This window comes from Astyanax mexicanus, chromosome 15 (genome assembly GCF_023375975.1).
Source record: "Astyanax mexicanus isolate ESR-SI-001 chromosome 15, AstMex3_surface, whole genome shotgun sequence".
In the NCBI taxonomy this organism is placed as follows: domain Eukaryota; kingdom Metazoa; phylum Chordata; class Actinopteri; order Characiformes; family Acestrorhamphidae; genus Astyanax; species Astyanax mexicanus.
The window spans coordinates 8,037,166-8,063,839 of NC_064422.1; the positions used below are offsets into that span (position 1 = coordinate 8,037,166).

At 40.9% G+C, this 26,674-nt stretch overlaps 1 protein-coding gene across 2 annotated transcripts in view; it reads left to right on the plus strand.

Annotated features, from left to right (window-relative positions):
• LOC111192387 (zinc transporter ZIP11) overlaps positions 1-26,674 on the plus strand; it is a 160,357-nt gene that overhangs the window by 93,615 nt on the left and 40,068 nt on the right. Inside the window, exon 5 of one of the 2 annotated variants that reach the window (XM_022669325.2) lies at positions 2,690-2,831. In XM_022669325.2, the coding sequence (XP_022525046.1) occupies positions 2,690-2,831 (142 nt within the window). The remainder of the gene's footprint in view (positions 1-2,689; positions 2,832-26,674) is intronic. The other variant, XM_049464816.1, reaches the window with a different exon arrangement.

Consider the following 26,674-nt stretch of genomic DNA (forward strand, 5'->3'; position numbering starts at 1 on the left):
CACTCACTCTCCCTCTCTCTCACTCTCGCTGTCTTTCTCTCACTCACTCTGCCTCTCTCTCGCTCGCGCTGTCTTTCTCTCACTCGCTCTCCCTCTCTCTTACTCACGCTGTCTTTCTCACTCGCTCTCCCTCTGTCTTACTTGCGCTGTCTTTCTCTTTCTCGCTCTCCCTCTCTCTCACTCGTGCTGTCTTCCTCTTACTCACTCTCCCTCTCTCTCTCACTCTCGCTGTCTTTCTCTCACTCGCTCTTTCTTTCGCTCACCTGTGCTGTTTCTTGCTAAGTCATGCTGTCTTTCTCTCACTCGCACTGTCTTTCTGTCACTTGCTCTCTCTTTCTCTCACTCGCTCTCTCTTTCGCTCACTTGTGCTGTTTCTCGCTAACTCATGCTGTCTTTCTCTCACTTGCTCTCCCTCTCTCTCCCTCGTGCTGTCTTTCTCTCACTCGCTCTCTCTTTCGCTCACTCGTGCTGTTTCTTGCTTACTCACGCTGTCTGTCTCTCACTCGCTCTCCTCTTTCTCACTCGCGCTGTTTCTCGCCAACTTGTGCCGTCTTTCTCTCACTCGTGCTGTTTCCGCCATCTCACGCTGTCTCTCTCTCTCTCTCCCTCTCTCTTTCTCTCTCTCTCTCTCTACCTACCCAGGAATATCTCTGTCAGATTGCAATACGTCTTTGGTCTTTCCAATGTCTAAATCTATTACCAATTAAGCATTTAAAATACCAGCTTGGACGTCAGTTTCAACAACTCATAAGTGTAGCGCAGGACCTACAGGCCCAGCTGCAACATCTGGGGGTGGGGAAATGTTCTGCAGGAGGCATTACGGAACCTGTACACCTCCATACCCAACCCTATCTGATCTTGTACCAAACTAGTTTTCCTTAATGAATGTAGTCTAATAAATGTAATCATATAATCAGTGCATTCTCACATTCGATTCCAACTAATTTGTCTGAGCATGTATAATTTCTACTATTTAAATATGCAGTAAATCCACTGCCCTCGTGCCAGTTGTTGTTGTTGTAGTTGTTCCAGAGGTTCAGCAGCTGGCACAGTTTTAAATAAGAGCTTCAGATGTCTGTAGATCTGTAGTAATGGAACGTAATGAAGAGAAGCTCTACTTTATTCAAACCGAAGCATCCGTGTTCATGCTGGTTTAGCATTCAGCATTATTCCCTGGTTTGATTTCCCCTCCAGATCAGTCTGCCTGCTGTCCGCATGAAGAGCGCTGATCAAAGACAGAATTATCATGCATATTTCCTTTGAAGATGACGTGAGGAATTTGATTTGGACTATATATGTGTTTACATAACAACAACAACAACAACAACAGCAGCAGCGTCAGTGTTAATTATAGAGCGTTTTAATACTCATAGCGGCTGAGAGCACTCTGCGGTCGTGGAGCAGGAAGGAATGAACCTTCAAACTGCAAAAAAAAAAAAAAAAAACATCTATGCAAGTGAAATTTTATCATTTTAAGGCAATAAATTTGAATTTTTATTTTCTGCTCTGTTCAGACTTTTTTGTAAGTGTTAGATTATTTTGCTTATTTTAGGAATGATTATCTTTCAGTCTTGCTTAGAATTTTCACCTTATTTGAGTAATTTGACCTCAAAATAAGCAGAGCAATCAAGTTATTCTGATTCTTGTGTCCAAATTTAAGGCAAAAAAATCAGTGATTTTTTTTTTTAGAGATATTTCTAGGACTGAGAGATTAGAGATTTTTCTTGGAGAAATTTTACATTGCAAATGTTCCTTTTTCGATGATCTATATCGCAGTATTAAACAATGCCGGGCCCATGACGTCACCAGCCCCGAACCCACCCACGCGCTCTTTTGCATCTGGACCGAGTTAGTGTCGATTACTCAAAAACCTGAGGAAAACAGCAAAACAACAGTAATCGGCCCTTTAATCAGGCATTTAAATGACTTTTTAATCAAACATTTAAATGACTTTTTAAAAGATATTAAAGAAACATGCTGAGTTAAAGCACTAGCTGCTCTTGTCAGCAGTGCTTCAGCCAGTACGCTCATGCAGCATGGAAGCTAGCAAGCAGGCTGAAACCTTAGCTTCTACACAGCCTAAAAAGCCTTGGCATGTTTCAAAAAAGCTCAGTAACCAAAGAAAAAAATAAACAAGAGTAAATATTGACAGTGAGTTTGAAAGTTTCTCCTAAAAAGCCTCTCCTACTAGCGGCATCTGCCCAGATCAGGCTGCAACAAGATAAAACGGTAGGCTACTCGGACGTTACTCACCTGTAAAGTAGTAAACTGTAAGCTCCAACTCTAGGGTGTGTATGTATGGAGCAGTGGGATTGTTCTGGTATAACAAGCTTGGCTTAGGCTAACACAGCTAGCGGTGCATGAAGCTAGGTTAGCTAACTACTAATAAAGTACACATGAGCCTTATATGAGTTTATAATGTCCAAAAAAAACTCTCCAAATGTATTTATTAGCTGATTAACTTAAAGATTATGAGTCGTCTTTGCTTTCCATGGTAGATTTTACTGAACTCATCTTTCACTGGATTATGTAGATTCAGCCTCCACAACTTGGCAACCCGAGTGAGCTTTGCGCCTGCAGAAAACTCTGTGATGTTTTGAAAATGGTCTGCTGTAGCTATTTCACACGCTCGCTCTCATTTCCTGCTGAATGCTCCTTTAAAGTCTGTATTGTTGGCTTGTGTTTACAGGGTGTTGGTGCAGACCCACATACGTCGCTTGCCCTCCCCGCCGATGCCAAACCGCTGAAAGAGAAGATGGAAGATCCTGTAGCTCCGCCCACAGAAGCAGAGGAGATGTCCATCAGGATAGGTAGAGCTGGAATTCACTCAGGCAAGCCTCCCTTCATATACCCACCTTCTACCCTCTGCCATCCTAACCCTAGATTTATCATCTTTAAAGCGATATTTGTTTAAACACTGACTCCACTCAGTCAGCCAGGACAGAGTTTGTGTTTCTGTACCGTTTTGCTTTTCATTTTCTACAAAATGAATCAGTTAAGATATAAACTGTATGAAACTTTCTGTTAGAGAATTGTTCACAATAATGGTAAATTAAATAAGAAGTCTGAAACTCTTAACCATATTGTTCTCACTATGATGTGCACTAGATTATAAGGTGCATTATGCAACACTAGTAAGGAACAGGGGTGTCGCCATGTTTTCCTTTTTCAGCAGTTTTCAGCAGTTTTCCGCTGGGTGACAAAACCTGTAAAGCTAAGCTAAATAAAGAAAACTGTAATTCTTAAATAATAATAAAAAAATAACATTTCAGATAATTCAGACAATCAGATAAGCGCTGGATGTTAATCTACACAGATTTCTCTTTGGGTGAGTTAAGCGCTTCCGCTTATTTACAGTAAGCTTTGATAACCAGATTTACTCTAAAGCTGGAGCATTTGCATTAGCATTAACTGCTTACCACTAGCGGTAATGTTAATGCTGCTCCAGCAGTGCTACCTGGGGTAGGCAGCAGGCTACAAGTCGATAAAACTCACCTGTGCATGGCCAAAGAGCTTGAATGTAGCGCGGTTAGCGGCTAATGCTAGTACTGCTGGAGATTTTAACTGAAACTCATGTATATAAAGATATTGAAAAAAACATTGATTTTTAAGTTTTTATTATTACATGACTTTCAGTGAAGCTTCTGTATCTCTCAGCTTGTCCAGAAATGCATGTGTACAGCGTGTCCTTTTATTTGAATGTGAAGGTGGGACAACATACACTTATTAGAAAAATCGTGAAAATTGATAACTACCCTGACTGCCAAGAACAGTTGCATTACATCTTTTAATGTAATTAAAATAACCTAAACTAAAATAATATTGTTTCATACAGTGGCCAGTTAGTGCGTGTTGTCTACATTAACCTTGTAAACTTAAAGAAGCACCAAACATGTCTTGGCTGATCGAGTGCATCTAAGTTGATGGATTCTTTAAACTATCACTTTAATAGATATACTGTAGCAGGAAAGCCGTGTTTTAAAATGTTTGTTCTCTGATGGCTCTCTATGGGGGTGGACCATGTTTCTTACACTTTAACACACTCACTGATCTACACACTGTTCATCTGTCCTTCTCAATAACTAACTCTCAATAACTTTCTAAATTTCTAAATAAATTTTTAAAAAGGTTTAAATCAGTCATAACATCCTGTTTCTCTCTCTCTCTCTCTCTCTCCCTCTCTCTCTTTCTAAGGGCGTTTTCACACCTCTCGGGATCAGTAGATGAATTTGTTTATTTTTGAGCGTTTTCTCCCTCTGTTTGGTTTGGTTTCATGCAGGCACAAACCTAAACGCACCAAAACATGTACCAATAAACGAGCACATTGTCTTCTCTGATTGGTCATAGCGGTCAGGCGCGAGAGCAAGAAAGTAAATATAGCGATAATATTCTGTGTGCAGTTTGAAGCTTTTCTGCTTTAACATAGAATGCAGAATAATTACTGCTGTGCTTTCAAATGCAGTGTTTTCAATGGGACGTGCAGCGCAGATGTACACATAGTAAACTAAGTTTAACACTTGCGAGCAGTGAATGCAGCACATACTGCGTATGTAAACAGCATGGAGCAGAGACTACGATTGTTCATATCTGTGATAATTAGTAAGGGTGTGATGAGACACTCATCTCACGAGATAAGACACGATACTGGGTTCACGAGAAAGAGATGAGACAATATTTTAAAATATTTTAAAGAAAACTTGAAAAAATTAAGAATGGTTTCTCTCACAAATTGATTCTAGAAAAAAATAGAAAATTTTAAACAATAATAAAAAAAAAATTCTAGGTCCTTTATAGTGCAAACAATAAGTGCAAACCACAACCAATCATATTAAGGCTATGCTTTCTGTTTTATTTCTTGTAACTAAAGTAGCGGGAGTGTCTTCTATGCAAATTTTGCAAATCTTCTGCTGAGAACTGCTCTGACTGCTCAGCCACCGCACTTGCCGCCTTTGCTACTGTGTTGCCAGATCCCTCTTAAAAATGCCATACTAAACTATTTTTTGTTTCTTCTCGCGAGACAGATTTAAGCTTGATGAGAAATATTGTCATGTTCTCATCACACCTTAGCAATTAGCGTTCTCTGGCTAATATATCAGATTTAACTGCGCCTTGTCAGCAGTTTAGCTCAAATAAAAAGGAGTGTATTTGATAGCTGGCTCGGATCAAGACCATATCATGTTCTCACCACAAGCGAACCACATCCAACAGCTGGTATCAGTCACACCTGCTTAATCGAACCACACTAAGGGTACAAATAAACCAGAATCTGCTTTAACCGGACCAAATAATGCTAGTGTGAAAATGCCTTTACTTACTGACATACACTAATCAAGATCTTCTCTACTGTTTTAGGTCTGTTAATGGTGCCTAATCGATTATAATGTCTCAAAAACAAACAAAAAATATATATCATAATTCTGAATGATCTGTGCTGGTTGAACGTTCTCTGTGTTCTCTCCTGGACCTGAACTCCTGTGCATGCTCTCTTTAACACTGCCTACACTGCCTAAAAAACAGACTGCAGTAAAGTGCTGTGCTGTTCACACTCTGCTCTGCCGTGCTCTGCACTTAATGTATAAAAGGTCAGAACTCAGCCAAGGTCTTCATTAGGACCTTTTCCTGCTCCCGTGGTAACTATGGTGACTCCAGTTCTGGCATATTTATCACTTATTCAGCTTAGCTGTCTGAATGCTGGTTCAGTCATCAGGAGGTCGCAGGTTGGATCCTCAGTGATGCCACAGCCATCCGTCAGTTTCCAGGAGTTCCAGAAAGCATAACAGCCCTTTCGCACTCTATAGGTCATTTGGATGACACTTCTTCTCCTCCACACCACTTTCCCAGTGTAAGAGATGCTGGTCAATACAGATGTCTGTTAGTTGCAGAAATGTTTATTTGAGTACTAGAAATCCAGACTTGAGTAAAAGTGCTCTATAAGTGCTCTATCAAAAAAGTGACATAAGTAAAGTACACTGATTACTTTACACTGTATCAAAGTGTCCAATGGAAAGATACAATAAAATATTTACAAAGAATGTGAGGGATGTCCTCACGTTTATGAGATACCGGTTGTACAGCTGTAAAAAATTAGAATATCATTGGTAAGTTAAAAGTCAGTTAAAAACGTGAAATTCATGTATTATATAGATGTATTGCACAATGATTATGGCTTAAAGCCAATTTAAACCCAAAAATCAGTGTCTCAGAATATTAGAATATTATATAAGACCAATTGGTACTTTTGGGCAGTGTGGGCAGTGTGCCAAGTCCTGCTGGAAAATGAAATCCGCATCTTCATAAAGGTTGTCAGCAGAGGGAATCATGAAGTGCTGTAGTATTTGCACTGACTTTAGACTTGATAATAAAACACAGTGGATCAACACCAGCAGATGACATGTCTCTCCAAACCATCACTGATTGGTGGAAACTTCACACTAGACCTCAAGCAGTTTGGACTGTGTGTCTCTCCACTCTTCCTCCAGACTCTGCTCCCTTGATTTACAAATACAATGCAAAATTCACTATATATTAGATATACTGCTCTGGGGAAAAAAATAAGAGAGCACTTAAAAATAATGAGTTTCTTAGATTTTACTAAATTGAAAACCTCTGGAATATAATCAAGAGAAAGATGGATGATCACAAACCATCAAACCAAATTGACCTGCTCGAATGTTTGCACCAGGAGTGGAATAAAGTTATCCAAAAGCAGTGTGTAAGACTGGTGGAGGAGAACATGCCAAGATGCATGAAAACTGTGATTAAAAACTGGGTTATTCAACCAAATATTAATTTCTGAAAAAACTTAAAACTTCATGAATATTTTTATTTAGAATTTGGGAGAAGTGTTGTCCATAGTTTATAGAATAAAACAACAAAAAAACTGAAGTGGTCTCTTCATTTTTTTCAAGAGCTGTATATTGTCGAACCCCTTTTTGGTTTTACAGGCTACCATCTACAGAACGTTTTCCACCAGTGAGCAGCTCTTTATTAGCGCAGAGAATCTATTTATCAGTTCTTTAACTTATTTCTAAGTGCAGTTCTTCTCCTGTTGCAGGACTTTTAGGCTTTTCATCTCTTTCTCTACGCTCCTGAGGGACTGTAGGTGATTTATATCCAGCTGTGGTTTTCTATAAACCTGACAGCGCTACCTTACCTGAACTCAGACACCTCCTCAGTCCTGCAGCAGAGCTCAGCAGCTGCGCTGCATTAAGTGCTTCCTCTAACATTCAAACCCAGAAGGAAACGAGCGCATCTCCAGCCGCCCTCCACTTTTTGGAACATCTTTATGAGAGACAGCTACAGTTGAAACTCTCCGGCCCTTAGGCCATTATTACCAGCAGCTCTAAAACCCCAGAAGCGAAAACTCGAGTCTGGCTAATTAACGGATCTAAACGAGTGGAAAAAGGCCGTGCTTTGCCCACTTTATCTCACTTTATCGCACTTAAATGCCTTCATTAGGCCTCGTCTCCTCGTTTGGGAGCTGACAGCTGCAGACTGTGCCTGTCTTTAGCATTTAGCCTAATCCCACCTTCAGGAGCCCACCGTAAAGTGACCAACATGATTTGTGATCACTTTATCAGTGTGGATAGTCAATATAATATAATTGCTGCTGTGATGTATAATACTTCTTAACAGTCATATTAAGTCATATTAAGTCTGGGTTATGTGATATGGCCAAAATATTACATATACAAAATATTTAAAAGCAAATTTATTATGCACAATAGTGATGCATGGTATACCAATACTAGAATCTAGTATCTCAAACCTTCTTCCTTAAAAATTGGTACAATACACCATTTAATTAGTACTGCTACTTTAAGAATGAGTGAAAGAATGAATTTAAGAATGAATTTTAAAATGCTTAAAATACAGTTAGAGTGATATTTCTAAGTAATGCCACAGGGGGCAGTGTGTATGCGCAGAGTTTTCCCTCCCTGCAGGACAGCATATTCTGCGAGTAAGAAGAGAAAGCCGTGCACGGCTTTGCTTTGTCTCATATCACACATCACTGACCTCACTTATGTGCTTACTCTTGGTGGGGGGCTGTATGCAATCAAACCATCCTCACAGCAGTGTTCCACCTTCAAGTGCGTAGCATTCCTGAGAAGTAGAGGCTGTTTCTACAGTTGTAAGGATGACAATTTTCCGAAAAAACTAGCCGTGTTTGCAGGAGGAACACTGGAGCAGCAGGTGGACGTACTTAAAGGAACAATGTGGACTAAATGACGGCAAGAGTGTTAAATTACTATCTCATTCAGGTTTCAAGCAAAACACTGGAGAGAGCTGTTTGCCCTGCGCCCTTCCTTCAGAGATATGAAGCTCAGACTCGGTTTACCAGGTTATATAGTCTAGCTTTTATGCCATCAAGATTATAAAGATAAGCTTAAAAACTTAAACTAAAATGCCCATCACTTCTAATGGTTGTGAAAAATGATGGCGCTGAGCTAGCTTACCTTAGCTGAAGCTCAGTACTTACCTGTTCAGGAGAAAATTAACAACTCTGCAGCCGTCTTGTAGTACTTCTGGGATCTAAGCTGTCAAGTGTATTGCTTATAGTTGGTTATTGGTTATTGACTCTTTTGGAAGAATACAGAGGTTGCAGCACCCTGTGTTCAACTGCTATTGTGTTTCATACCTGGACCAACATGGAGTGTGGAACTAGGACTGGGGAAGGGTCAGTGAGTGGGATGAAACACTGCTGTCAAGAGATGTCAGTGGCTATGTATTATATTATATATTATATAGTTTCTTTAGCGTTTTAGTCTAGTTTTAGTCAATTTTTGTCAAATTAAAAGTATGTATGGGCTCTGAGTGGTCAAGCAGACTAAGGCACTGCGACTATAATCGAGAGAATGCTGAAAACCGAATCCCAGTCATGCAGCTTGCCATCAGCTGCCAGAGCCTTGAGAGAGCACAATTGGGCTTGCTTTCTCTGGGTGGGTACAGAAGATGACACTCTTTCCCCTCATCACTCCTAGGGTGATGTCGATCAGCAAAAGGCTGCGTCTGTGAGCTGATGTATCAGAACCGAGTCGCTGTGCTTTCCTTCGAGCGTTAGCGCTGTGATGCTACTCGGCAATGCTGCATCAGCAGCAGTTGGAAAAGAGGCGGTGATTGGCTTCCCACGTGTCGGAGGAGGCATGTGCTAGTTTTTATCCTCCTTGTATTGAGGCATCACTAGTGATGGGGGGGTATACAGCTGAGTAGCAGCTGAATGGGTATTTTTTAAAAAGTATGTATTACGTATTCAGATAATGGTGTGTAAGGGGTGGTCTTATAAAGAGAGGTAAGATCTGGTGATTGGTTGAGGAATGAGTGATCAGAAGTGAGGAAGTGAGCATCAGAGCACATGTTTATGAGTTTCAAGCTTTAATTCTAGTTTTCGCTGTGATAAGTAGGTCGTCAACGTATGTTTTTCGCCATATTTTTTGTTAATGAAATGAACACGGTATGTAGGTGTTTCTGATAAAATGGCCAGTGTGTGCAGCCACAAGCTTAAGCAGGTGGACTAAATGAAGTGAGTTGAACTGTAGCTGAATTAGTTAAAAATAGGATTTCATTCGAAGCCTCCATGCTGCTTGCTCTGGGCCTTGATTGGCCTTTTCCTGTTTCTCCCTGAAATCGACTCGGGCTGGTGATTGAACCTCAGTGGGTAACCTTTTCCTTTCATTGTGATTCCATTTTGGGTTTTTTCTTCTCAAAGCCATCAAAGAAAACATCACATCGTGAGCACTGGGCGTCTTTTCCAGGTTAAAGGATGAGAGATGGTGGAGGTGTGGTATGTGAACGTGGACGGTAAGAGTTGCCTTTTATAGCTCTGTGTTTAAAACGTCAGTCTCTCCTCAGCCACACATGTTAACTGAGATCAGATCAGCTCTGGGTCCAGATGGAAATGTGGTTCACAGGCAATCGAGACTCAGCAGCCCATTATAATTCACACCATAACAGAGTTATATATAGAGCTGAATCAGGTACAGACACCTCTCAGCTGTGAAAGGTACAAGACCAGACAATTGCGCAGAAAACTGGACAAATTTACACTAGTGATGCATCTGAGTGACTTCAGCGTTTAAGTGTCTGTACGAGTTAATGAACAGATGTTCAGTTATTTGAAGAGAGAGAGAAAAAACAACAACATAAAAAGGAAGTACTGTCACCATTTAAAAGACCCTGCACCAGTCCTTGAAGAGGCACTAAACCCTAAAACATATATTTTTTATAAACATTTCCTAACCTTTAAAAAACGTTTTTTAACCATCTGCGCCTCACCGCAATCGGAGGCACGCCGCTGCTGCAGCTCAGCCAATCAGCTCTCTTTCCTGCCCCGCCTCTAAACCCATACATCACCCATGCCCCCCTCCAAGCTACCCCTCCCATTTTTTAAATTTGAGATGATAGTAGGGCCAGCTAAAATCAGGGGATTTAGTTATCCTTTAACAGATTACTAAAAACATATCTTTACCAACATCTCTTTAACATGTCCTTAGTATGTCCATTACATGTTCTGAACACATCCTTAGCATGTCCTTAATATGTCCATTACATGTCCTTAATACATCCCTAATATGTCCATTGCATGTTCTTAATACATCCTTACAATGTTCATTACATGTTCTTAATACATCCTTAATATGTTCATTACGTGTTCTTAATACATCCTTAATATGTTCATTATATGTTCTTAATACATCCTTAATATGTCCTTAACATGTTCTTAACGCATCCCTAATATGTCCATTGCATTTCCTTAACACATCCTTAATACATGCCCTAAACACATCCTGAACACATCCTTAATATGTCCATTACATGTCCTTAACATGTCCATTACATGTCCTTAACACATCCTTAGCACATCCTTAGCAATGAAGTATATATGTATGAATATACAGTACCTGCACTGATGGGCGTGGTGGTCAGGAAGTGATGGCGTATTGCTATCTTGGCAACAGAAAACACAGGTGCGCCACTGACTGAAAACAACCTAGACGACAACCTAGTCTTTGATTGGCTCTGCAATGCTCTGCAATGGGTAGCCACAAGCCAAAATGGGTGAGACCATGAGTCATAATTTACGGGTTGACATCAGCCCACAGGCTATGTCTATTTTCTTTTATTGGCTAATGCAGGTGATGTGGGTAGAGGAACAATTTTACGTGCAGCATGCATACACAACTCAGAGTGACTGACTGTATTTCAAAAAAAGCAATAACTAAATGCTTTCTAGCCAGATGACACTTGTAACCCTGGATCCCGTCACCTTTTCCCTGCACTGAGATGTAATGAATACCTGTACGGTTTTGTTGGAATACCGGCCCCTGTGTTTGGATCCTGATGGAGGTGCAGGTTTTCTGAACATGTGATTGTGTCTGGTGGTCTGCAGCGGCGTTGTGCTGAAGGACAGATGCAGTGTGGAGGACCTGTAGAGGTCAGTTCAGGATTGCTTTAGCCTCTCTGACAGCCTGCTATTGTAAATGTCAGTTGGTTTACCTCGGGCACGCGGCGGTGACCCAGCCTTGATTACATCCGCCTTGAGGTTCCTCAGCTATGTGTGGATCCGATGTTGCGTCAGTGTGAATCTGAGAATAGCAAAAAAATATTTTTCTTTTTGTGGTAAAAAAGTGCTCAGGTGTTTCTATTTAGCCCTGCTTTAGATCACTGAATTAGTGGTTTCTGAAGAAAGACAGCTTTTGGGCTCTTTCTCATGAATATTAATACATGCAAACATACTGTATCGCCTCTGACAGTCAGATTTGAAGCTCTAAAACTCAAAGGATAAAATGTGTTCAGAGATTCAGCCTTAGTTATAAAGATGCAACACTGAGTGCTAGGTAAAGTTTACCCTTAAACGCCGCTTAACGTCACACTCTTAGCGAGACTGCCCACCATGACACCAAGTGGTGGCGTTCTCTTTGCATTGATAACGTTTTTTGGGCGTTTTTTTGGTGATTGGGCAGTTTCACCATGTTGAAGCCCCAGAGTCCGCTCTATATCATAAAATCTGGTTTGTCTTGTGTTCTGTCGAGATGAGTTGCCTTGTCAAACCGTGCTTCCCTTGTGAATATTTAGGATCTCGGTAAAACGAGAAATCAACCGGAGATCCGATTTAAACCTACAGTTACTTACACAAGATAGCTAGCGCTAACTAGCTGTAAACAGAAACAGAGCTGTTAACAGAAGGTGTAAGCTCTTAAGCTGGCAAGAGAGTGTCAGCGCTACTGCAGCCCAGCCTTAGTGCTGCCTGTGGGCGGTCCTGAGCCAAGGTGGGCGAGGCCATGAAGTCACTGGTTGACGTCGACACCCTAACGTCTCTCTGATCAACTCGAATTTCTGAGGATTTTCTTTTCTTAGCTACTGCAGAGAGTGGAGACAGAAGAACAGTTTCATATACAGCATTCTTATACTGTACAACTCAGAGAGACCTATAGGATTTCACAAAGAACAGAAAACTAATGGATTTTAGCAGAAGCAGACCTTTAATGATTTCAAAACTTCCCAAATGGAGTATAAAGTTGTTTGAACACTTCTAACAGTTCTGTTCTCTCAAAATATCCTGAAACTTTCTGTTTATTAACAGAAAAACACTGAAAAAGTACTTTTAATTGTGTTAATTCTACTGTAGTATAAAAGTATGAATACCTTAGTGTTCAGCCCATTGAGTGCGTAAATCATGGATGCAGTGGTTCTGTTCCATTCCCTTTTCATAGAAATGAATAGAAATGAAAGCAAAAATGTATTTCAGACTCAGACTGCCTTCATTGAGCTTTCAGTACATGCTAAATCCTTCATGATTTATATTAATACATTGCATTATTAATGCTAATGCTTATGAATATGTATTTGTGAATAAAACCCTTATATAGGTACCCTTGTAATAAGAATAAGGTGCATCCTATTATCTTTAGCAGTAAATTTAATTAGTACACATTTGGAACAAACTCAATAATTAATAACACACTGACTGTCCTTGTTTTTGAGAAATGTATTGGCAGCGTTTTTGGCACATTTTAGAGTAAATCCATTATAATCCATCAGAGCTAACATCAGCTGAATACTATTAATACTGCTGAGCTCCTGACGCTGGTCAGTTCAGCTCTGAACTGAAAGAGCTATTTTCCTTATCTCCAGTAACAGATTCCCGCTCTTACAGCGTCTCGCACTCCTGGACGTAAAGGAAGGGAGAGGGCAGCTGTCGGACTGTGACCGTCTGTACGTCCAGTCTGTTTTGACTGGAGAGTTACAGAAGAGCCCTTCTGAGAGTCGCCGGTCTCTGAGCCGTGCACTTGACATCTACACGCTCTTTAGTTCTTCAGATAAACACTCAGACCTGCTTTACCCAGTCTTCCTGTGCTCTTCTACAGTCTGGAGGTGTTACTGTGTTTGTATGTGATGATCTCACCACCCTCCACTGTAAAGCTTTCTGGTTTAAACTGCTTAAAATTAAATCTTTAATGAGTTTATATAAAATTTTAGACAAGGGCTGTTTTTCTCAAAGAGTGTAATAGCACCATATACAGTTTGGTCACTCCTGATAGTTTTCATGATCAGCAATTTCAGTTAAATACAGTGCTGGAAAAAAAAACAATAAAATACCGCTTAAAATGTTGAGTTTCTTTGATTTTCCCAAATTGAAAACCTCTGGAATATAACCAAGAGAAAGATGGATGATCACAAGCCATCAAACCAACCTGGTGGAGGAGAACATGATGCCAAGGTGCATGAAAACTGTGATTAAAAACCAGGGTTATTCCACCAAATATTGATTTCTGAACTCTGAAAACTTTATGAATATGAACTTTTTTTCTTTTTTGGGGTGTTTGTAGAATCTTGTGATTTTGGGGTGTTTGTAGAATCTTGTGATTTTGGGGTGTTTGTAGAATCGGGGGATTTTGGGGTGTTTATAGAATCGGGAGATTTTGGGGCGTTTGTAGAATCGGGAGATTTTGGGGTGTTTGTATAATCAGGGGATTTTGGGGTGTTTGTAGAATTGGGTGATTTTGGGGTGTTTGTAGAATCGTGTGATTTTGGGGTGTTTGTAGAATCGGGAGATTTTGGGGTGTTTGTATAATCGGGTTATTTTGGGGTGTTTGTAGAATCGTGTGATTTTGGGGTGTTTGTAGAATCGGGGGATTTTGGGGTGTTTGTAGAATCGAGGGATTTTGGGGTGTTTGTAGAACCGGAAGATTTTGGGGTGTCTGTAGAATCGTGTGATTTTCGGGTGTTTGTAGAATCTTGTGATTTTGGGGTGTTTGTAGAATCGGGTGATTTTGGGGTGTTTGTAGAATCGGGTGATTGGGGTGTTTGTAGAATCGGGTGATTTTGGGGTGTTTGTAGAATCGGGTGATTTTGGGGTGTTTGTAGAATCGGGTGATTTTGGGGTGTTTGTAAAATCGGGGGATTTTGGGGTGTTTGTAGAATCGGGGGATTTTGGGGGGTTTGTAGAATCGGGGGATTTTGGGATGTTTGTAGAATAGTGTGATTTTGGTGTGTTTGTAGAATCTTATGATTTTGGGGTGTTTGTAGAATCGTGTGATTTTGGGGTGTTTGTAGAATCGGGGGATTTTGGGGTGTTTGTAGAATCATGTGATTTTGGGGTGTTTGTAGAATCTTGTGATTTTGGGGTGTTTGTAGAATCATGTGATTTTGGGGTGTTTGTAGAATCTTGTGATTTTGGGGTGTTTGTAGAATCGGGGGATTTTGGGGTGTTTGTAGAATCGGGAGATTTCGGGGTGTTTGTATAATCGGGTGATTTTGGGGTGTTTGTAGAATCATGTGATTTTGGGGTGTTTGTAAAATCTTGTGATTTTGGGGTGTTTGTAGAATCGTGTGATTTTGGGGTGTTTGTAGAATCTTGTGATTTTGGGGTGTTTGTAGAGTCGGAGGATTTTGGGGTGTTTGTAGAACCGGGAGATTTTGGGGTGTTTGTATAATTGGGTGATTTTGGGGTGTTTGTAGAATCTTGTGATTTTGGGGTGTTTGTAGAATCGGGGGATTTTGGGGTGTTTGTAGAATCGGGGGATTTTGGGGTGTTTGTAGAATCGGGAGATTTTGGGGTGTTTGTAGAATCGGGTGATTTTGGGGTGTTTGTAAAATCGGGTGATTTTGGGGTGTTTGTAGAATCGGGTGATTTTGGGGTGTTTGTAGAATCGGGGGATTTTGGGGTGTTTGTAAAATCGGGTGATTTTGGGGTGTTTGTAGAATCGGGTGATTTTGGGGTGTTTGTAGAATCGGGGGATTTTGGGGTGTTTGTAGAATCGGGGGATTTTGGGGTGTTTGTAGAGTCGGGAGATTTTGGGGTGTTTGTAGAATCGGGGGATTTTGGGGTGTTTGTAGAATCGGGGGATTTTGGTTTTTTGTAGAATCGGGGGATTTTGGGGTGTTTGTAGAATTGGGGGATTTTGGGTTTTTTGTAGAATCGGGGGATTTTGTTTTTTTGTAGAATCGGGGGATTTTGGGGTGTTTGTAGAATCGGGGGATTTTGGGGTGTTTGTAGAATCGGGGGATTTTGGGGTGTTTGTAGAATCGGGTGATTTTGGGGTGTTTGTAGAATCGGGGGATTTTGGGGTGTTTGTAGAATCGGGTGATTTTGGTTTTTTTGTAGAATCGGGGGATTTTGGGGTGTTTGTAGAGTCGGGAGATTTTGGGGTGTTTGTAGAATCGGGGGATTTTGGGGTGTTTGTAGAATCGGGGGATTTTGGGTTTTTTGTAGAATCGGGGGATTTTGGGGTGTTTGTAGAATTGGGGGATTTTGGGTTTTTTGTAGAATCGGGGGATTTTGTTTTTTTGTAGAATCGGGGGATTTTGGGGTGTTTGTAGAACCGGGAGATTTTGGGGTGTTTGTAGAATCGGGAGATTTTGGGGTGTTTGTATAATCGGGAGATTTTGGGGTGTTTGTATAATCGGGTGATTTTGGTTTTTTTGTAGAATCGGGGGATTTTGGGGTGTTTGTAGAGTCGGGAGATTTTGGGGTGTTTGTAGAATCGGGGGATTTTGGGGTGTTTGTAGAATCGGGGGATTTTGGGTTTTTTGTAGAATCGGGGGATTTTGGGGTGTTTGTAGAATTGGGGGATTTTGGGTTTTTTGTAGAATCGGGGGATTTTGTTTTTTTGTAGAATCGGGGGATTTTGGGGTGTTTGTAGAACCGGGAGATTTTGGGGTGTTTGTAGAATCGGGAGATTTTGGGGTGTTTGTATAATCGGGAGATTTTGGGGTGTTTGTATAATCGGGTGATTTTGGGGTGTTTGTAGAATCGTGTGATTTTGGGGTGTTTGTAGAATCGGGTGATTTTGTTTTTTTGTAGAATCGGGGGATTTTGGGGTGTTTGTAGAATCTGGGGATTTTGGGGTGTTTGTAGAATCGGGGGATTTTGTTTTTTTGTAGAATCGGGGGATTTTGGGGTGTTTGTAGAATCGGGTGATTTTGGGGTGTTTGTAAAATCGGGTGATTTTGGGGTGTTTGTAGAATCGGGTGATTTTGGGGTGTTTGTAGAATCGGGGGATTTTGGGGTGTTTGTAGAATCGGGTGATTTTGGTTTTTTTGTAGAATCAGGGGATTTTGGGGTGTTTGTAGAGTCGGGAGATTTTGGGGTGTTTGTAGAATCGGGGGATTTTGGGGTGTTTGTAGAATCGGGGGATTTTGGGTTTTTTGTAGAATCGGGGGATTTTGGGGTGTTTGTAGAATCGTGTGATTTTTGGGTGTTTGTAGAATCGGGGGATTTTGGGGTGTTTGTAGAATCGGGAGATTTTGGGGTGTTTGTAGAATCGGGTGATTTTGGGGTGTTTGTAGAATCGGGTGATTTTGGGGTGTTTGTAGAATCGGGTGATTTTGGGGTGTTTGTAGAATCGGGTGATTTTGGGGTGTTTGTAGAACCGGGAGATTTTGGGGTGTTTGTATAATTGGGTGATTTTGGGGTGTTTGTAGAATCTTGTGATTTTGGGGTGTTTGTAGAATCGGGAGATTTTGGGGTGTTTGTAGAATCGGGAGATTTTGTTTTTTTGTAGAATCGGGGGATTTTGGGGTGTTTGTAGAATCGGGTGATTTTGGGGTGTTTGTAAAATCGGGTGATTTTGGGGTGTTTGTAGAATCGGGTGATTTTGGGGTGTTTGTAGAATCGGGGGATTTTGGGGTGTTTGTAGAATCGGGTGATTTTGGTTTTTTTGTAGAATCGGGGGATTTTGGGGTGTTTGTAGAGTCGGGAGATTTTGGGGTGTTTGTAGAATGGGGGGATTTTGGGTTTTTTGTAGAATTGGGGGATTTTGGGGTGTTTGTAGAATTGGGGGATTTTGGGGTTTTTTGTAGAATCGGGGGATTTTGTTTTTTTGTAGAATCGGGGGATTTTGGGGTGTTTGTAGAATCGGGGGATTTTGGGGTGTTTGTAGAATCGGGGGATTTTGTTTTTTGTAGAATCGGGGGATTTTGTTTTTTTTGTAGAATCGGGGGATTTTGGGGTGTTTGTAGAATCGGGGGATTTTCGGGGGTTTGTAGAATCGGGGGATTTTGGGATGTTTGTAGAATAGTGTGATTTTGGTGTGTTTGTAGAATCTTATGATTTTGGGGTGTTTGTAGAATCGTGTGATTTTGGGGTGTTTGTAGAATCGGGGGATTTTGGGGTGTTTGTAGAATCTTGTGATTTTGGGGTGTTTGTAGAATCGTGTGATTTTGGGGTGTTTGTAGAATCGTGTGATTTTGGGGTGTTTGTAGAATCGGGGGATTTTGGGGTGTTTGTAGAATCGGGGGATTTTGGGGTGTTTGTAGAATCGGGAGATTTTGGGGTGTTTGTAGAATCGGGGGATTTTGGGGTGTTTGTAGAATCGGGAGATTTTGGCGTGTTTGTAGAATCGGGGGATTTTGGGGTGTTTGTAGAATCGTGTGATTTTGGGGTGTTTGTAGAATCTTGTGATTTTGGGGTGTTTGTAGAATCGGGAGATTTTGGGGTGTTTGTAGAATGGGGAGATTTTGGGGTGTTTGTAGAATCGGGAGATTTTGGGGTGTTTGTAGAATCGTGTGATTTTGGGGTGTTTGTAGAATCGTATGATTTTGGGGTGTTTGTAGAATCGGGAGATTTTGGGGTGTTTGTAGAATCGGGGGATTTTGGGGTGTTTGTAGAATCGGGGGATTTTGTAGAATCGGGGGATTTTGGGGTGTTTGTAGAATCGGGGGATTTTGGGATGTTTGTAGAATCTTGTGATTTTGGGGTGTTTGTAGAATCTTGTGATTTTGGGGTGTTTGTAGAATCTTGTGATTTTGGGGTGTTTGTAGAATCGGGGGATTTTGGGGTGTTTGTAGAATCGGGGGATTTTGGGATGTTTGTAGAATCTTGTGATTTTGGGGTGTTTGTAGAATCTTGTGATTTTGGGGTGTTTGTAGAATCGGGAGATTTTGGGGTGTTTGTAGAATCGGGGGATTTTGGGGTGTTTGTAGAATCGGGGGATTTTGGGATGTTTGTAGAATAGTGTGATTTTGGTGTGTTTGTAGAATCTTATGATTTTGGGGTGTTTGTAGAATCGTGTGATTTTGGGGTGTTTGTAGAATCGTGTGATTTTGGGGTGTTTGTAGAATCGGGGGATTTTGGGGTGTTTGTAGAATCGTGTGATTTTGGGGTGTTTGTAGAATCTGGAGATTTTGGGGTGTTTGTAGAATCGTGTGATTTTGGGGTGTTTGTAGAATCGTGTGATTTTGGGGTGTTTGTAGAATCGGGAGATTTTGGGGTGTTTGTAGAATCGGGGGATTTTGGGGTGTTTGTAGAATCGGGAGATTTTGGGGTGTTTGTAGAATCGGGAGATTTTGGGGTGTTTGTAGCATCAGGGGATTTTGGGGTGTTTGTAGAATCGGGGGATTTTGGGGTGTTTGTAAAATCGGGGGATTTCGGGGTGTTTGTAGAATCGTGTGATTTTGGGGTGTTTGTAGAATCGGGGGATTTTGGGGTGTTTGTAGAATCGGGGGATTTTGGGGTGTTTGTAGAATCGGGGGATTTTGGGGTGTTTGTAGAATCGGGAGATTTTGGCGTGTTTGTAGAATCGGGGGATTTTGGGGTGTTTGTAGAATCGTGTGATTTTGGGGTGTTTGTAGAATCTTGTGATTTTGGGGTGTTTGTAGAATCGGGAGATTTTGGGGTGTTTGTAGAATGGGGAGATTTTGGGGTGTTTGTATAATCGGGAATTTTTTTTGGGTGTTTGTATAATCGTGTGATTTTGGGGTGTTTGTAGAATTGTGTGATTTTGGGGTGTTTGTAGAATCGGGAGATTTTGGGGTGTTTGTAGAATCGGGAGATTTTTGGGGTGTTTGTAGAATCGGGGGATTTTGGGGTGTTTGTAGAATCGGGAGATTTTGGGGTGTTTGTAGAATCGGGAGATTTTGGGGTGTTTGTAGCATCAGGGGATTTTGGGGTGTTTGTAGAATCGGGGGATTTTGGGGTGTTTGTAAAATCGGGGGATTTCGGGGTGTTTGTAGAATCGTGTGATTTTGGGGTGTTTGTAGAATCGGGGGGATTTTGGGGTGTTTGTAGAATCGGGGGATTTTGGGGTGTTTGTAGAATCGGGGGATTTTGGGGTGTTTGTAGAATCGGGAGATTTTGGCGTGTTTGTAGAATCGGGGGATTTTGGGGTGTTTGTAGAATCGTGTGATTTTGGGGTGTTTGTAGAATCTTGTGATTTTGGGGTGTTTGTAGAATCGGGAGATTTTGGGGTGTTTGTAGAATGGGGAGATTTTGGGGTGTTTGTATAATCGGGAGATTTTGGGGTGTTTGTATAATCGTGTGATTTTGGGGTGTTTGTAGAATTGTGTGATTTTGGGGTGTTTGTAGAATCGGGAGATTTTGGGGTGTTTGTAGAATCGGGGGATTTTGGGGTGTTTGTAGACTCGGGGGATTTTGTAGAATCGGGGGATTTTGGGGTGTTTGTAGAATCGGGGGATTTTGGGATGTTTGTAGAATCTTGTGATTTTGGGGTGTTTGTAGAATCTTGTGATTTTGGGGTGTTTGTAGAATCGGGTGATTTTCGGGTGTTTGTAGAATCGGGGGATTTTGGGGTGTTTGTAGAATCGGGGGATTTTGGGATGTTTGTAGAATCTTGTGATTTTGGGGTGTTTGTAGAATCTTGTGATTTTGGGGTGTTTGTAGAATCGGGAGATTTTGGGGTGTTTGTAGAATCGGGGGATTTTGGGGTGTTTGTAGAATCCGGGGATTTTGGGATGTTTGTAGAATAGTGTGATTTTGGTGTGTTTGTAGAATCTTATGATTTTGGGGTGTTTGTATAATCGTGTGATTTTGGGGTGTTTGTAGAATCGGGGGATTTTGGAGTGTTTGTAGAATCGGGTGATTTTGGGGTGTTTGTAGAATCGGGGGATTTTGGGGTGTTTGTAGAATCGGGAGATTTTGGGGTGTTTGTAGAATCGGGAGATTTTGGGGTGTTTGTATAATCGGGTGATTTTAGGGTGTTTGTATAATCGTGTGATTTTGGGGTGTTTGTAGAATCTGGAGATTTTGGGGTGTTTGTAGAATGGGGAGATTTTGGGGTGTTTGTATAATCGGGAATTTTTTTTGGGTGTTTGTATAATCGTGTGATTTTGGGGTGTTTGTAGAATTGTGTGATTTTGGGGTGTTTGTAGAATCGGGAGATTTTGGGGTGTTTGTAGAATCGGGAGATTTTTGGGGTGTTTGTAGAATCGGGGGATTTTGGGGTGTTTGTAGAATCGGGAGATTTTGGGGTGTTTGTAGAATCGGGAGATTTTGGGGTGTTTGTAGCATCAGGGGATTTTGGGGTGTTTGTAGAATCGGGGGATTTTGGGGTGTTTGTAAAATCGGGGGATTTCGGGGTGTTTGTAGAATCGTGTGATTTTGGGGTGTTTGTAGAATCGGGGGGATTTTGGGGTGTTTGTAGAATCGGGGGATTTTGGGGTGTTTGTAGAATCGGGGGATTTTGGGGTGTTTGTAGAATCGGGAGATTTTGGCGTGTTTGTAGAATCGGGGGATTTTGGGGTGTTTGTAGAATCGTGTGATTTTGGGGTGTTTGTAGAATCTTGTGATTTTGGGGTGTTTGTAGAATCGGGAGATTTTGGGGTGTTTGTAGAATGGGGAGATTTTGGGGTGTTTGTATAATCGGGAGATTTTGGGGTGTTTGTATAATCGTGTGATTTTGGGGTGTTTGTAGAATTGTGTGATTTTGGGGTGTTTGTAGAATCGGGAGATTTTGGGGTGTTTGTAGAATCGGGGGATTTTGGGGTGTTTGTAGACTCGGGGGATTTTGTAGAATCGGGGGATTTTGGGGTGTTTGTAGAATCGGGGGATTTTGGGATGTTTGTAGAATCTTGTGATTTTGGGGTGTTTGTAGAATCTTGTGATTTTGGGGTGTTTGTAGAATCGGGTGATTTTCGGGTGTTTGTAGAATCGGGGGATTTTGGGGTGTTTGTAGAATCGGGGGATTTTGGGATGTTTGTAGAATCTTGTGATTTTGGGGTGTTTGTAGAATCTTGTGATTTTGGGGTGTTTGTAGAATCGGGAGATTTTGGGGTGTTTGTAGAATCGGGGGATTTTGGGGTGTTTGTAGAATCCGGGGATTTTGGGATGTTTGTAGAATAGTGTGATTTTGGTGTGTTTGTAGAATCTTATGATTTTGGGGTGTTTGTATAATCGTGTGATTTTGGGGTGTTTGTAGAATCGGGGGATTTTGGGGTGTTTGTAGAATCGGGTGATTTTGGGGTGTTTGTAGAATCGGGGGATTTTGGGGTGTTTGTAGAATCGGGAGATTTTGGGGTGTTTGTAGAATCGGGAGATTTTGGGGTGTTTGTATAATCGGGTGATTTTAGGGTGTTTGTATAATCGTGTGATTTTGGGGTGTTTGTAGAATCTGGAGATTTTGGGGTGTTTGTAGAGTCGTGTGATTTTGGGGTGTTTGTAGAATCGTGTGATTTTGGGGTGTTTGTAGAATCGGGAGATTTTCGGGTGTTTGTAGAATCGGGGGATTTTGGGGTGTTTGTAGAATCGGGAGATTTTGGGGTGTTTGTAGAATCGGGAGATTTTGGGGTGTTTGTAGCATCAGGGGATTTTGGGGTGTTTGTAGAATCGGGGGATTTCGGGGTGTTTGTAAAATCGGGGGATTTCGGGGTGTTTGTAGAATCGGGGATTTTGGGGTGTTTGTAAAATCGGGTGATTTTGGGGTGTTTGTAGAATCTTGTGATTTTGGGGTGTTTGTAGAATCGGGAGATTTTGGGGTGTTTGTAGAATCGGGGGATTTTGGGGTGTTTGTAAAATCGGGTGATTTTGGGGTGTTTGTAGAATCATGTGATTTTGGGGTGTTTGTAGAATCGTGTGATTTTGGGGTGTTTGTAGAATCGGGGGATTTTGGGGTGTTTGTCAAATCGGGTGATTTTGGGGTGTTTGTAGAATCGGGGGATTTTGGGGTGTTTGTAAAATCGGGTGATTTTGGGGTGTTTGTAGAATCGTGTGATTTTGGGGTGTTTGTAGAATCGTGTGATTTTGGGGTGTTTGTAAAATCGGGTGATTTTGGGGTGTTTGTAGAATCGTGTGATTTTGGGGTGTTTGTAGAATCGTGTGATTTTGGGGTGTTTGTAAAATCGGGGGATTTTGGGGTGTTTGTAGAATCGGGGGATTTTGGGGTGGAGATGGAGCTTTCACGTCTCACTATCACGTTTAGTTTGTATGACTCAGCGCTTCTGCCAGCTTTCTCTCTCTCTTCTGTTCTTTCTTTTGTTCTCTCTCTATCTTTTCTTTCTCATTCTGTCTTTTTCCTTTTTCCATTTGTTGTCTGCTGTCTCTCTCTCTCTCTCTCTCTCTCTGTATCCCTTTCCCTTTCATCTCTCTTTTACTCTCTCTTTCCGTTTTTTACTCTCTCATTCTGTCTCCCAATTTTGTTTTTTCTTCTTTTTTTATCCCATACTTGTTTATTCTCTCTTTCTTTCATTTTATTCTCTCTTTTTCTTCTCTTCATCATCTTGGCTTTCTCTCTTTATCCACAGCAAATTCTGCCTTTTGGAATAAACTTTTGTGTGAGTTTAATCAACTCATTTTGAGTGTGTACAATGCTGTGAAAAAGCACCTTACAGATTTATTTTGTTTTTGCTTTTTTTAATCAATAAATCAGCAACTGTAATCAAGCTTAATGTGGTTGTGGATGTGGCTGGTCCTTCTTGGTGGTATGCTGACATTACCCTGGATACCGTGGCTCTTGATGCATCACAAAAATTTGCTGTCTTGGTCACAGATGCTCCAGCAAGACGTGCACCAACAATTTGTCCTCTTTTGAACTCTGGTATGTCACCCATAATGTTGTGTGCATTGCATTATTTTGAGCAGAACTGTGCCCTTACCCTGCTAATTAAACCTTCACACTCTGCTCTTACTGGTGCAATGTGCAATTAATGAAGATTGGCTACTAGGCTGCTCCAATTTATCCATGAAACCTCCCACACTGAAATGATGACAGGTGTTTCAGTTTCATCGTCCAACCCCTGTACATGTATTTAATACTTAGTATAGGGGCTTTTGTGCTTCAGAAATGTTATCTAGCACAGTTAAAGCAGTGTTAGAACCCTGACTCTGTTCTTGAACAGGTTTACCAGCACATGTTGATCATTTTTACAGCAGGTTGGTTAAATGGGTTCATTCCTCTTGCCTGGTAAAGGTACACGTGTGCTCAGCAGATGTGCGTCTTTCCAGGCGGCTGTTGCCGGACAACAGTTGCTATGACAAAAAAGAACGATGGGCCATTTCCTGCTGATTTCCTCCTCACATTGTCCACCTTTTCCCCGGTGTCAGATTACCCTTCTTCAGATTCCATCAGTTCTGCTTCTGTTCTGTTCTTTGAGAACATCCTCTGGTCCAATGAATCGTCAGGTGATGAAGAAAGTGGACGCACCTGCAGGTCATCAGGTTTGAGATGCAGCTGTACTGAGAAAGGGAATGCTGAAAACCAGAGATCTAAAGAGGAAATTAGAACAAGCTATCCATACATGATTAATATCTGGATTGTATACTGGCAGTTGTATATTGTAGATTGTATTGTATTGTATATTAATACTAAAATCATCCAAATGATGAAGAGAAAGATACAGAATTATTTAGTAAACAAAAAACTGTTAAAACAAACCAGAATATGTTTTAGATTTTAGATTCTTCAAAGAATCAAATGCACCTTGCTTAGATAAACAGTTTCGCACATCTTGGCTGGAATTTCTCAGTCAGCTTTATGAGGTAGCGTCACCTGGAATTCAGGCTTTCAGTTAACAGCTGTGCTGAACTCATCAAGAGTTAATTACTTGAATTTCTGGTCTCTTAATAAAGTGTTTGAGAGCATCAGTTAAAAGTAAAGTAGTGAAGAGTTAGAGTTACAGGTATACAGTGAATAGTGAATATTTGAGTAATGTTCTAATCCAGATTATGAGAAGCAAGAACTACTCAACTAAATAAAGAAACAAATGACTTGAAGGTCAGTCAATCTGAACTATTTCGAGAAATGTGAAAGTATCCTCAAGTTCAGTCGCAAAAAACATCAGAATCATTATGATAAAACTGTCTCTCATTAGGAAAGGAAGACATCTTCCCTTAGCAATGAATTCCCTTAGTGGGGAACACAACTCACTGCTTATTGGTGTAAGATACTCAGAGGCAGGACTGAGTGTCCAGAACAGTCACAGCTAGTGTAACACTGGTTGAATGTGCTGGAAACATATTTCTCCTTCTTTTCGCCCTTTGGTGGGGCTTCGTCTGATCACCCTAATGAAGAAGCCGCCACTGGTCCGCACCATTGGCAGACAGCTGCACAACGCAGATAGACCATTAAGATGACTTCTCTTAGCACCATGACTGCAATGATGTTGTGCCAGACTGTCATAAGGGGAGTCAGAATGGCAGTGGGTCATTTTTATGGATGAGTCCTGCTTTTGTCTTGTTGTAGAAGGGCATGTCTATGTGTGGAGGCATTGTACAATGATTGACCTTACTGTCTACAGTATCAATGGTGGATGCTAGGGTATTACTACTGTATGAGGTTACTATATAGTTTTTGATATGCTTGATATGGTTTTGCAGTGGTTTCCTCAGTGGTTTTCTCAATAGGGTGTTACTGGGGATTTCCTTAGATGTTGCTATATTATTTGAGAAGGTTGATAGAATGTTGTGGAGTGGTTGTTGAGCGTTCTGAGGCTCATCCCGCTTTGCTTTTGAGGAATGTTATATTCAGTTTTACGCTGCGGAATGTTAATCAGCAGATGTTTGCAAAAATTGCATATTTATACACAAGTTTAAACCCATTATTGACCGGCTTATCCACTAAAGCCTCTGTTCCGATGCTTATTGGCTGCCGGCAGCAGGTGTGATGCATGCAAGACCATTGTCACAAGTTATTGCAAATCCCACTGTATAACCAGCCTACACCTAGGCCTGTCACAATAACAGTGATGGCATAGTTACTTTGAAAAAGTAAACTTTTTACCAATAAATTTCCATTATTTTTTTAATGACTTTTCCAAGCCTTCAAGACAAATTTTCATGACCATACAGTTTTTAAAACATCAGTGCCAACATGGACAATTAAAACAAAAAATCAACTAAAACTATAATTAAAATTGATTAAAGTAGGCCTAAAATAAATCTGAAACACAATCTTTAATAATAAAATTTGTGTCAGACCCTGAGAGCCTTATTGTGGAAGGCTAAATTACTGAATTAAATCTGAGCTGATGTATTTATTAGCTCAAAATAGATTTTCTCCATCGATAAACTGAAACACAAAGCAGACCAAATTTCCATGACTTTTCCAAAACTTATCCAGGCCTGAAAATGGCTATTTAAAAAACAAAATCCATGACTTTTCCAGGTTTTTCATGACTGTATGAACTCTGTGTTTACTGCTTAAAAAAGTTTATGGGCTACTTGATTTTAAAAGTAACTACGTTCATAAAGTTCATTGCACAAAATCATTCTCACATGAAGAGAGAGAGTGTCAGTCCCTTTCATTATAAGCCGTTTAAGGGCTCTGTCACTTTTATGCCAATTAAATGTAAATGCTGAGTGTTTATCACATTTTTGTGTAAGCTTGTGCTAAAACTAATCAACACCAACAAGTTAGTTCATGTTTAACTGCGATAGAAACACAATTTTTTTTTTATTTAAAATAAAAAAACTCCCCCATCTGCTGACTTGCCATAGATCCCTCCATCAAACAAAGTCTGCTGGCTAATGCTGCTGTGCTTTTGACCCACCTTTTTTTAATACAGGCTAATCAGAAACGGGACCAATTTTAAGTTGCTCTGTTATGTCTGGTGGTTGCTGAGATGTTGCTGGTTAGTTGTCATGTTATCCCTGGTGGTTGCTAAGATGACTTGCAACCACCTTAGAAACCACCTTTAAATTGTAGCAACAGCAATTCTTAGCAACAGTTTCGCAACCACTTAATGACACCTTAGCAGCCACCGGTAATATGTTAGAAACTGCTCAGCAACACATTAGCAACCACCATGGATATGCTAGCAACCACCTTAACAATAACTTTAAGATATGTTAGTAACTGCCTAGTAGCAAATTAACAACACCTCATCAACCACTTGAAATACCTTAGCAACTGTCTAGCAACACCTAAGCAACCTTTTGGAATATGTTAGCAACCACTTAAACAGCTTAACAACGACTTTAAGATATGATAATAACTGCCTAGCAACA